The sequence below is a fragment of the Xenopus tropicalis genome, chromosome 2 (genome assembly GCF_000004195.4).
Source record: "Xenopus tropicalis strain Nigerian chromosome 2, UCB_Xtro_10.0, whole genome shotgun sequence".
In the NCBI taxonomy this organism is placed as follows: domain Eukaryota; kingdom Metazoa; phylum Chordata; class Amphibia; order Anura; family Pipidae; genus Xenopus; species Xenopus tropicalis.
The window spans coordinates 175,810,563-175,824,052 of NC_030678.2; the positions used below are offsets into that span (position 1 = coordinate 175,810,563).

Below are 13,490 nucleotides of genomic sequence, written 5' to 3' on the forward strand. Positions count from 1 at the left end.
GCAATCGGATCTTGTTCCATTTGGCTGTACTCGTAGTGCTATAATCTTGCCCAACCAGATCTGGGTGTATATATTGCTCTTTAGGCTTCATTGTGCAGACTAGGCCGGTCTCCGTGCAGCCATGCAGCCATTTTGTTGTCGGCGCAGCTTCTCTCTGTGGGACAAATAGCTGCACTGTCAGTAACGACTTCAAGGCTTTTACTGTATTTCCTGACAGACACCCCCCCCCCCATTAGCCCTTTTCCCTGCACAGCACAAAGCCGCTCTTCCCATCGGGGGTTAAAGAGTCAGGGACGCTGTTTTTTCCCAGCTTGAACGCACGGCTCTCTAACGCCCCTCCCCGTGCAGCCGCTGCGCAGTATAAATAGCTGTGATTATATAAAGAGAAATAAAATGCGCCATTATTATTAGTATTATTATCGCTGCGAGGGAGAAAGGAATCGTGACCTTGGCCACGAACATACAGAATATACAGCGAGCGCAGCCAATCAGCATTCAGAGTCACAAAGAGCTCGAAACTCCATTGTTCCACCAACTGCGCAGTCACATGGCCTGGCTCTCTGGCGGCACTGCAGCTCCGGCGCTCTGATTGGCTGCAGCTTGGTGTGGTGCTATCAGGATTTATGATGTGATTGGCTACAAGTTGTTCTAGCCCTAGGAATAGTATAATGCTCTGATTGGCTACAGATTATTCTAGCCCCGAGAAAAGCCAAATACTCTGATTGGCTATAGGTTGTTTTAGCCCTGGGAATATCCTGATTTTCTGATTGGCTACAAGTTGTTCTAACCCTGGGAATATTTTAAGGCCCTGATTGGCTTCAGGTTGTTCTAGCCCTGAAAATAGCCAAATACTCTGATTGGCTAAACGTTCTAACCCTGGATATATTCTGATGTTTGATTGGCTTGTTCTAACCCTGGAAAGAGTATAATGCACTGATTGGCTACAGATTGTTCTAAGCAGCTACCAACCAATCAGAACTCCAGACCTGGAATACTGAGCAGCTACCAACCAATCAGAACTCCAGACCTGGAATACTAAGCAGCTACCAGCCAATCAGAACTCCAGACCTGGAATACTAAGCAGCTACCAACCAATCAGAACTCCAGACCTGGAATACTAAGCAGCTACCAACCAATCAGAACTCCAGACCTGGAATACTAAGCAGCTACCAACCAATCAGAACTCCAGACCTGGAATACTAAGCAGCTATCAACCAATCAGAACTCCAGACCTGGAATACTGAGCAGCTACCAACCAATCAGAACTCCAGACCTGGAATACTGAGCAGCTACCAACCAATCAGAACTCCAGACCTGGAATACTGAGCAGCTACCAACCAATCAGAACTCCAGACCTGGAATACTGAGCAGCTACCAACCAATCAGAACTCCAGACCTGGAATACTGAGCAGCTACCAACCAATCAGAACTCCAGACCTGGAATACTGAGCAGCTACCAACCAATCAGAACTCCAGACCTGGAATACTGAGCAGCTACCAACCAATCAGAACTCCAGACCTGGAATACTGAGCAGCTACCAACCAATCAGAACTCCAGACCTGGAATACTGAGCAGCTACCAACCAATCAGAACTCCAGACCTGGAATACTGAGCAGCTATCAACCAATCAGAACTCCAGACCTGGAATACTGAGCAGCTACCAACCAATCAGAACTCCAGAGCTGGAATACTGAGCAGCTACCAACCAATCAGAACTCCAGACCTGGAATACTGAGCAGCTACCAACTAGGGCTGGGCGATATACCGTTTAATTCCGAATACCGCTGTTTTTTTTTTTTAAAACTATATTCATTTTTCAGATACCGCAATACCGGGGTGTCAGGGTACTCACCCGTGCGGCCCGGTCTTGTGCGCCTCCTTGCGTGCGAGCGCGCGTGCCATTGTCCGCGGGACGTTGCGCACGCGCATCCAGGTGCGCGTGCGTCAAAGCGCACGTACATGTCAAAGCGTGCACGTCCGTGACGCGCTGACGGCGCCGGTTCTGCGCATGCGTGGGGGGTATTTAAAGCTATCAAACGCCTCCTCCTGTGCTATGTTGTCTGCGGCCTTGCCTGGGAAACTAAGCCTGCCTGATTTACCTTACGACTTTCTGTTGCCGATCCTTCGCTTGCCTGACTCTGATTTCAATACTGCAGTAATTATTCTCTAATTTATTAGGAAATGGGGTTGACACCTAATCATGCATGGAAAAAAAATACCGTCAAATACCGTGACACCGTGAAAAATACCGTGATATAAATTTTTGGTCATACCGCCCAGCTCTACTACCAACCAATCAGAACTCCAGACCTGGAATACTGAGTAGCTACCAACCAATCAGAACTCCAGACCTGGAATACTGAGTAGCTACCAACCAATTAGAACTCCAGACCTGGAATACTAAGCAGCTATCAACCAATCAGAAGTCCAGACCTGGAATACTGAGTAGCTACCAACCAATCAGAACTCCAGACCTGGAATACTGAGTAGCTACCAACCAATTAGAACTCCAGACCTGGAATACTGAGCAGCTACCAACCAATCAGAACTCCAGACCTGGAATACTGAGTAGCTACCAACCAATTAGAACTCCAGACCCGTAAAACTGAGCAGCTACCAACCAATCAGAACTCCAGACCTGGAATACTAAGCAGCTATTAACCAATCAGAAGTCCAGACCCGTAAAACTGAGCAGCTACCAACCAATCAGAACTCCAGACCTGGAATACTGAGAACAGAAGGGCTATAAATCTAACATAAACACAGAGATGTGCGTTATCTGGGCCAATCCTGAAACCTAAATAAAGGCATTAACATTTTAACATAGTTTCATTTTATTTTATATATAATTTATATTCTAACATTGATGATATTATATTATTAACCCTCGTTATAACCCGATTAACCTGACAGTTCTAACCCCCTATGTGTGAGCTTTATACAGACAGTACATACCCAGTAATGCGCAGAAGCGCCAGTGATTCCCCTATAGTCTGTATAATAACTGCAGGGCTGGGGGGGGGGGGGGATAAATAGCGAGTAGCTAATTGCAAATGTTGGAAAGAAGTAAATCATACAGTGAGGCCTACTGATATCTATTGTTGGATTATTAGTGGGTGATATTCCCTCATTAACGTGTGTGTGGGCAGTGAGTGCTGTCATACGGTAATGTAGCATTTACTAACGGCGTGTAACTCACTCACTGAATTGTGCTTAGTACAGGGGAATCCCTATGTGCCATAGTTTTATGGTATCTCTCTGTACAGGCTATGGGCAAACTTAGGGGGCTGTTCCTGCTGAATTGTGCTTAGTACAGGGGAATCCCTATGTGCCATAGTTTTATGGTATCTCTCTGTACAGGCTATGGGCAAACTTAGGGGGCTGTTCCCTGCTGAATTGTGCTTAGTACAGGGGAATCCCTATGTGCCATAGTTTTATGGTATCTCTCTGTACAGGCTATGGGCCAACTTAGGGGGCTGTTCCTGCTGAAATTGTGCCTTAGTACAGGGGAATCCCTATGTGCCCATAGGTTTTATGGTATCTCTCTGTACAGGCTAGGGCAAACTTAGGGGGCCTGTCCCTCGCTGACAATGTGTGCTTAGTACAGGGGAATCCCTATGTGCCATAGTTTTATGGTATCTCTCTGTACAGGCTATGGGCAAACTTAGGGGGCTGTTCCTGCTGAATTGTGCTTAGTACAGGGGAATCCCTATGTGCCATAGGTTTATGGTATCTCTCTGTACAGGCTATGGGCAAACTTAGGGGGCTGTTCCTGCTGAATTGTGCTTAGTACAGGGGAATCCCTATGTGCCATAGTTTTATGGTATCTCTCTGTACAGGCTATGGGGCAAACTTAGGGGGCTGTTCCTGCTGAATTGTGCTTAGTACAGGGGAATCCCTATGTGCCATAGTTTATGGTATCTCTCTGTACAGGCTATGGGCAAACTTAGGGGGCTGTTCCTGCTGAATTGTGCTTAGTACAGGGGAATCCCTATGTGCCATAGTTTTATGGTATCTCTCTGTACAGGCTATGGGCAAACTTAGGGGGCTGTTCCTGCTGAATTGTGCTTAGTACAGGGGAATCCCTATGTGCCATAGTTTTATGGTATCTCTCTGTACAGGCTATGGGCAAACTTAGGGGGCTGTTCCTGCTGAATTGTGCTTAGTACAGGGGAATCCCTATGTGCCATAGTTTTATGGTATCTCTCTGTACAGGCTATGGGCAAACTTAGGGGCTGTTCCTGCTGAATTGTGCTTAGTACAGGGGAATCCCTATGTGCCATAGTTTTATGGTATCTCTCTGTACAGGCTATGGGCAAACTTAGGGGGCTGTTCCTGCTGAATTGTGCTTAGTACAGGGGAATCCCTATGTGCCATAGTTTTATGGTATCTCTCTGTACAGGCTATGGGCAAACTTAGGGGGCTGTTCCTGCTGAATTGTGCTTAGTACAGGGGAATCCCTATGTGCCATAGGTTTTATGGTATCTCTCTGTACAGGCTATGGGCAAACTTAGGGGGCTGTTCCTGCTGAATTGTGCTTAGTACAGGGGAATCCCTATGTGCCATAGTTTTATGGTATCTCTCTGTACAGGCTATGGGCAAACTTAGGGGGCTGTTCCTGCTGAATTGTGCTTAGTACAGGGGAATCCCTATGTGCCATAGTTTTATGGTATCTCTCTGTACAGGCTATGGGCAAACTTAGGGGGCTGTTCCTGCTGAATTGTGCTTAGTACAGGGGAATCCCTATGTGCCATAGTTTTATGGTATCTCTCTGTACAGGCTATGGGCAAACTTAGGGGGCTGTTCCTGCTGAATTGTGCTTAGTACAGGGGAATCCCTATGTGCCATAGTTTTATGGTATCTCTCTGTACAGGCTATGGGCAAACTTAGGGGGCTGTTCCTGCTGAATTGTGCTTAGTACAGGGGAATCCCTATGTGCCATAGTTTTATGGTATCTCTCTGTACAGGCTATGGGCAAACTTAGGGGGCTGTTCCTGCTGAATTGTGCTTAGTACAGGGAATCCCTATGTGCCATAGTTTTATGGTATCTCTCTGTACAGGCTATGAGCAAACTTAGGGGGCTGTTCCTGCTGAATTGTGCTTAGTACAGGGGAATCCCTATGTGCCATAGTTTTATGGTATCTCTCTGTACAGGCTATGGCAAACTTAGGGGCTGTTCCTGCTGAATTGTGCTTAGTACAGGGGAATCCCTATGTGCCATAGTTTTATGGTATCTCTCTGTACAGGCTATGGGCAAACTTAGGGGGCTGTTCCTGCTGAATTGTGCTTAGTACAGAGGGAATCCCTATGTGCCATAGTTTTATGGTATCTCTCTGTACAGGCTATGAAGCAAACTTAGGGGCTGTTCCTGCTGAATTTGTGCTTAGTACAGGGGAATCCCTATGTGCCATAGTTTTATGGTATCTCTCTGTACAGGCTATGGGCAAACTTAGGGGGTTCCTGCTGAATTGTGCTTAGTACAGGGGGGAATCCCTATGGTTTGCCATAGTTGTTTTATGGTATCTCTCTGTAAGGGCTATGGGCAAACTTAGGGGCTGTTCCTGCTGAATTGTGCTAGTACAGGGGAATCCCTATGTGCCATAGTTTTATGGTATCTCTCTGTACAGGCTATGGAGCAAACTATAGGGGCTGTTCCTGCTGGAATTGTGCTTAGTACAGGGGAATCCCTATGTGCCATAGTTTTTATGGTATCTCTCTGTACAGGCTATGAGCAAACTTAGGGGGCTGTTCCTGCTGAATTGTGCTTAGTACAGGGGAATCCCTAATGTGCCATAGTTTTATGGTATCTCCTCTGTACAGGCTATGGGCAAACTTAGGGGGCTGTTCCTGCTGAATTGTGCTTAGTACAGGGGAATCCCTATGTGCCATAGTTTTATGGTATCTCTCTGTACAGCTATGAGCAAACTTAGGGGGCTGTTCCTGCTGAATTGTGCTTAGTACAGGGGAATCCCTATGTGCCATAGTTTTATGGTATCTCTCTGTACAGGCTATGGGCAAACTTAGGGGGCTGTTCCTGCCTGAATTGTGCTTAGTACAGGGGAATCCCTATGTGCCATAGTTTTATGGTATCTCTCTGTACAGGCTATGGGCAAACTTAGGGGGCTGTTCCTGCTGAATTGTGCTTAGTACAGGGGAATCCCTATGTGCCATAGTTTTATGGTATCTCTCTGTACAGGCTATGAGCAAACTTAGGGGGCTGTTCCTGCTGATGGAGGGGAGAGGAGGGGGAGTCACAGCTCTCAGTTCAGCCTCATCCATCATTTTGCTCTTTGGGGACGGAACCTTCTCAACTCAATCTCAGAGCGGAGGCTGCAGAGCTGCGATGCAATTACATAACCCGCCGAGCAGGTCGGGGAGCGGCGCAGTTTGTGCCGACGCGCACGCGGGGGGGTTCCTCTGTCTGTGAATCAGGTTTCTTTCGCTTATTATTGCAGTTGAATAGATTATCCTTTATCGGTTCTGTGCATCTCCCCCCATCAGTACCAGTGTATCGTGGTGTTTTGGGTCCTGTCAGACCTGAGATAGGGGGAAATATCAGTGGCTCACTCATGTGACCCCCAAGCTGAGCCCCCCCCCCACATACATAGGAGGATTTCACCATCAGCAGAGCATGGGTTACTTTACAGAGAGGGCAGTGGGGTTCTTTGGGGTGTTCAAACGTAATTTGCATTGGCCACTGAGAAACGGGGTATTCACATACGGCTAAACCTGCAGAATTTAGGAAAAAAATACAAATTTGTAAGTTTTTACCTTATTATGGAACTCTGTCTCTTTAGAAATCACGGCCCAAGTCTGACTGTCTCTTTTTTTTTTTCCTTTTCAGAGTATTTAAGAAGGCGAGTCCAAATGGAAAGGTAAGCAGAACCAATACATATTCTTTAACTGTTTATTGAGTTGGGTTAGTTCCCCTTTAGACATTTGGGTAAATAGATAGGGGAGTTAATTGTTAGTATGATGTAGGGAGTGATATTCTGAGGCAGTTTGCAATTGGTCTTCAAGTTATTTCATTTTCAGTTCAGCAGCTCTCCAGTCTGGAGTTTCAGCAGCTATTTGGTTGCTAGGGTCCAAGTTACCTTAGCAACCAGGGAGTGGTTTGAATGAGAAATAGGAATATGAATAGGGGAGGGGCTGAATAGAAAGAGAAGGAATAAAAAGTAACAATAACAATAAAACTGGAGCCTCACAGAGCAATAGGGTTTGGCTGCCGGGGTCAGTGACCCCCAGTTGAAAGCTGCAAAGAGTCTGAAGATGAAGGTAAATAACTCAAACACTATAACAAATAAATAATGAAGACCAATTGAAAAGTTGTTTACAACTGACCATTCTATAACATATATATAACAAATGCAAATTACTGGGACTTATAATGTTTTTTGGCCCAAAACATAAGAATTTAGGGTCCCTTCGGCCAATGGTCCCTCTACATTTTGTATGTTCACAAGAAAATAATTTTGATCACAGCTGATAAAGGGCAAATAACCCAAAAGAACAATGAATCCCTATATGAATAAATGATCAATGCAGCCATTGCACTTAGTCTAATACAAAGGCAGTTAATCATTCGCTGAGTACACAAGCAGCTGAGGATGCTGGGAGTTGTAGTTTAATCCCTGCTACAGGGATACACAATACATAGCACAGTCGATGAGGCTGAGATTGTTATTATAGTCGGTAACAGAAAATGATGGTGGAATAACCCGAATGGTACAATCAGCAAACAAAGGATATTGAGATATTGACTGACACCGCTCCTGCTGGAACGTCTGTGGCCCCCAATGAGCCATTGATCCAGGCACTGACCCTGCTGTGTGCGGGGTAATTACTGTCACTTTGTATGAGGGGGACGAGTGAGCGCTGGGGGTCAGTCACTGGGGCGGCTATGTGCTCCCAGAGTTTACTTTGTGGGGGGTGAGGGGGGTGGGGGGTTCCTTACTGTAAGGGCAGTCAGGGGTTGATGGGGATTCCGCGACATGAGAGGGGGGAATGAGTGATACCAGTTGGGGGCGGGGGGGGTGCCGGGAGAAAAGGGGATGCTCAGACCATCAGCATAGGAGAGGGTGGTGGGGGTGCCTTAGGCGGTGGTGAAGGGCGACGGAGGGCAGGGGTATGGGGCGTGGGTTCCGTACCAGAGAGGGAGACGAGTGACTACAATTGGGGGGTGGGGAGGAAAGGGGATCCTCAACCATCCAGCATAGGAAGGTTCCTTCACTGTAAGGCGCCAGTCAGGGCTCTTATCGCGGATTCCCCTACCCAGAGAACGGGGGACATGAGTGATACATTCGGGGCCAGGGCCCCTCGGGGTGGGCGAGGAAAGGAGACTCTCACCCATCAGCATAGAAGAAAGGAGGAGCTCCTTACTTGTAAGGCCAGCTTCAGTTATCGCCGTTATCGGGAATCCCCTCCACAAGAGAGGGGGGATGAGTGATACATTGGGCGGGTGGGGAGGGGAAAGGGGATCTCACCATCAGCATAGGAAGGGGTTCCTTACTGTAAGGGCAGTCAGGTTATGGATTCCCTACCAAGAGAGGGGGAATGAGTGATACATTGGGGTGGGGAGGAAAGGGATCTCACCATCAGCATAGGAAGGGGTTCCTTACTGTAAGGGCAGTCAGGTTATGGAATTCCCTACCAGAGAGGGGGGAATGGAGTGATACATTGGGGTGGGGAGGAAAGGGGATCTCACATCAGCATAGAAGGGGTTCCTTACTGTAAGGGCAGTCAGGTTATGGGATTCCCTACCAAGAAGAGGGGGAATGAGTGATTCATTGGGGGTGGGGGGGAAAGGGGATCTCACCATCAGCATAGGAAGGGGTTCCTTACTGTAAGGGCAGTCAGGTTAGGATTCCCTACCAATGGAGAGGGCGAATGTAGTGATACATGGGGTTTACCGGGCGGAGGAAAGGCCATGCGTGCACCGGATCGGAGCCGATGGGGGAAGGAAGGGGGCCCTTACGTGTTAAGGGGGCTAGTTCAAGGTTATGGAATTCCCTACCAAGAGATGGGGGGATATGTAGTGGTATTTCATTTGGGGGTGGGGAGGAAAGGGGATCTCACCTTATCAGCATAGGGAAGGGTTTTTCCTTACTGCTACAATAGTATGTGCATGGGACAGCCAACAAAGCAAGATGGGGAGGTCCGCATTCCCTTGCTGTTTTTATTGGTTTGAATTGCTTGGTTCATGTCCTCCCGCTGGCGCCACCCAACACGAGCACACAACAGCGCTCGCTCCATCTCCTCCCGTGTTAGAGGAGACAACCAGCGCTCCGCGCGAGTCCGCCGCCGGCCACAGTGCGACCCCATATCCGCACTCCCAACCCCCCCACTTGGCAGACCACCCTTTCACAGGCCGTTCCCCCAAGACTCTCACCAGGGAGTGAGAACTCATTATTATTATTATTATATGTGAGGAATGGGGCCGGCAGTGTTAACCTTTTGTGCCTGGGAAGGAATATCCAGTAAACAAAGTCATTAAAGTGTGTGAGTGCCCCCCCGAGTCACTGTGTCGCCGGCGCCACATATTGTCCTGGAACGGCCCAATAAATATATAGTGTTAGGCCATTGGGGGTACCCAGGGCACAAATAAGCACTCACCCCAAATCCCCCCCTAACTGGCCTTCAGGCTGGGCCCCCTTAGCCATAACAAGGTTACAGATATATAGAAACATTGGGGTAACAGTCACCCTGCTATAGTTCCAGGGGTACCCAGGGCACAAAAAAGCACTCACCCAAATCCCCCCTTAAACTGGCCTTCAGGCGGAGCCCCCTTAGCCCATAACGAAGGGTTACAGATGATATAGAAACATTGGAGGTAACAGTCACCGCGGCTATAGTGTCCAGGGGGTTACCCAGGCACAAGATAAGCACTCACCCCGAAAGGTCCCGCGCCTAACGTGGCCTGCCAGGCTGGGCCCCCTTACCATAACAAGGTTACAGATATATAGAACATGGGGTAACAGTCACCGCTGTATAGTTCCAGGGGTACCCAGGCACAAATAAAGCACTCACCCCAAATCCCCCCCTAACTGGCCTTCAGGCTGGGCCCCCTTAGCCATAACAAGGTTACAGATATATAGAAACATGGGAGGGGTAACAGTCACCCCGCTATAGTTCCAGGGGTACCCAGGCCACAAATAAGCACTCACCCCAAATCCCCCCCTAACTGGCCTTCAGAGCTGGCCCCCTTAGCCATAACAAGGATTACAAAGATATATAGAAACATTGGGGTAACAGTCACCCCGCTATAGTTCCAGGGGTACCCAGGCACAAATAAGCACTCACCCCAAATCCCCCCCTAACTGGCCTTCAGGCTGGGCCCCCTTAGCCCATAACAAGGTTACAGATATATAGAAACATTGGGGTAACAGTCACCCCGCTATAGTTCCAGGGGTACCCAGGGCACAAATAAGCACTCACCCCAAATCCCCCCCTAACTGGCCTTCAGGCTGGGCCCCCTTAGCCCATAACAAGGTTACGGATATATATTGGGGTGCCGGCCCCCCCGCGCTGCGGATACAGTAGGACAGGCAGTCGCTGCTGCAGGAAAGTAAAATATGACCTTAATATTCCCTGAATGGGAGTCTCGGGCCGTTCCTGCCCCCCCGTTGCTGTAAGGTTTATGGGTGCAATTACAGCCAATTGCTGCTGAGGGGGACACCGAGGACCAATAATATTTAATAGCAGTACAGCCGCCCCCCCTTTATTGCTTCCCTGATTCTGATATTAATAATAATAACGCTGCACAGAATGGGGCAGATACATAAAATCCCTGTAACACCGAGGAACAAACAGCTATAAATGAGCCCCTGTATGTGATTGGCTGGAGATCCCCAGTGTTTGGCCAGTGAGCTCTCAATCTAACCCTTCCCTGGGTGCAAAACTCGCAAGCAGATTAATTGGGTCTCATTTATAAAAGACGCAATGTGCAAACTTTATAAATGACCCCCATTGGATCAAGTGGTTTGTGCTGCTCCCTGTGGTTCTGATTTACTCAGGGACGTACCATATTGAGTCCCCGGGGGACGGAGTTTATCTGAGAGTGGGTGGGGTGTAGGCTTGGGGTGGGCGTGGCTATCACACAGCATGGGAGGGGCATTGGCAGCTGGTACAGAGGTAGGACTGGGCACAGCAGCTTATGGGTTAATGATCCAGGTTCTGACTCCCTGTGTTCTGTTGCAGCTGACCGTGTACCTGGGCAAGAGGGACTTTGTGGATCACATAGACGTGGTGGATCCCGTGGGTGAGTCGTTTATCTCCATGTTCCGCAGCAGATCCCCATTGTCATAATAACACAGTAACCATGGAAACAGCAGCAGGAGCAGAAGGCACCAATGAGGCCAAAGAAGCTTTTTCTTCCACTTCTTGTATTTCCATAAATGTAATGAAATAACTGAGATGCACTAACTGTCAGGGGGGTGGTCACATGGTGCGCCCGACTGTGGGGAAGAAGGTGTTAATGGTACATTGTACAGATGGAGCAGGTGGGAATGGTACATTGTACAGATGGAGCAGGTGTGAATGGTACATTGTACAGATGGAGCAGGTGTGAATGGTACATTGTACAGATGGAGCAGGTGTGAATGGTACATTGTACAGATGGAGCAGGTGTGAATGGTACATTGTACAGATGGAGCAGGTGTGAATGGTACATTGTACAGATGGAGCAGGTGTGAATGGTACATTGTACAGATGGAGCAGGTGTTAATGGTACATTGTACAGATGGAGCAGGTATTAGTGGTACATTGTACAGATGGAGCAGGTGTTAATGGTACATTGTACAGATGGAGCAGGTGTGAATGGTACATTGTACAGATGGAGCAGGTGTTAATGGTACATTGTACAGATGGAGCAGGTGTTAATGGTACATTGTACAGATGGAGCAGGTGTTAATGGTACATTGTACAGATGGAGCAGGTATTAGTGGTACATTGTACAGATGGAGCAGGCGTTAATGCTGGATATTACAGATGGAGCAGGTGTGAATGGTACATTGTACAGATGGAGCAGGTGTTAATGGTACATTGTACAGATGGAGCAGGTGTGAATGGTACATTGTACAGATGGAGCAGGTGGGAATGGTACATTGTACAGATGGAGCAGGTGGGAATGGTACATTGTACAGATGGAGCAGGTGGGAATGGTACATTGTACAGATGGAGCAGGTGGGAATGGTACATTGTACAGATGGAGCAGGTGGGAATGGTACATTGTACAGATGGAGCAGGTGTTAATGGTACATTGTACAGATGGAGCAGGTGTGAATGGTACATTGTACAGATGGAGCATTTTAATAATGGTGCAATGTACAGATGACTGTGGAAACAATACAGTAGAAGCCACTTCTCCTCCAACCAGGCCTACATCTGCCGCACAGGTCTGTAAAGCTGCTGCTTCTGCTACACTGTATCAATAGTCAGAACCAACAGTGCAGAGAATAGAAAGGCTGGGGAATACTATTTCCTTTCAACAATTCATTTTAGGGTTAACTTCCCCTTTAATCACATTGACAGCCGTGACGTCTTCATTTTCCGCTCTTTTACAGAAAAACTCGTCCCGTATTCATTAATCAGCCGCTAACGAGGGAGCCGCGCGCCCAACTGTCATCTCAGTCCTGACCTTTAGCCAGAAATCAATGGCGGCTCCATTTACTGCTGCGACGGTGTCAGCGCAAAGGGGAGCAATGACACGGCTCATTATTCCTGCGGGTTAAACAGTAAACTGAGCCGCAATTAGCTGATAGACGGGATTGGAGGCTGCCGCTACCCGTCTGGCTGTTTATATTCTCTGCACTGCGGGCTCTGACTCGTGAAACAATGTAGCAGAAGCCAGACCTGTCATTTTACAAACAAATAATTGAAAAATTGTGGTTTAGTGCCTGATCCTTTACTAACGTTACATCAAACAGGACAAACCTCTGCCTGTAGTTATGGTACCCCCCCCCCCCACCCTGCGCTATTCAGAAACCTACATTTTGTACTTGTTTCCCTACAGCCAAGCAGTGCACGTACAGAGCAAAAATCAGCCCTTCGGTATGAAGATTTTAGGGGTAGTTTTGTGCTGTATTGAGTATGGATTCCTGCCTAAGGGAATCAGCTTCTGAACCCCACAACAGAACAAACAGGCGAAACCTTACAGTCCCCGCAGTTCAGTTCACCCCCTCTTGATGGCCCCCAATAAACCTGCCAAGATCATGTCCCCACTACCCCCGGGCACCAAGGGGGACACCAGACCCAAAGAGATTGTTCTTTACTGTCGTAAAATCACTGGGTCTGGCTCCAAATATTGCCTATTTATATGGGTTTAGTTACCCTTTACAGGGTTCCCGGGCCCAGTGTTTGGCCAACAGTTACTGGACCTTTGTCATTATTAGTAGTGATGGACGAAATGTTTCGCCAGGCATGGATTTGCGGCGAATTTACGCATTTCGCCATTGGCAGATTGTTTCGCGAAACAGATGAAAAAATTTGCAGC

General features: G+C 47.9%; 1 protein-coding gene across 3 annotated transcripts in view; it reads left to right on the plus strand.

Moving 5' to 3' along the window:
- arrb1 (arrestin beta 1) overlaps positions 1 to 13,490 on the plus strand; it is a 100,138-nt gene that overhangs the window by 54,774 nt on the left and 31,874 nt on the right. For all 3 annotated transcript variants that reach the window (XM_031897390.1, XM_004912226.4, XM_002940747.5), the window contains exons 2-3: positions 6,846 to 6,876; positions 11,198 to 11,258. In XM_031897390.1, coding sequence (XP_031753250.1) covers positions 6,846 to 6,876; positions 11,198 to 11,258 — 92 coding nt within the window. The remainder of the gene's footprint in view (positions 1 to 6,845; positions 6,877 to 11,197; positions 11,259 to 13,490) is intronic.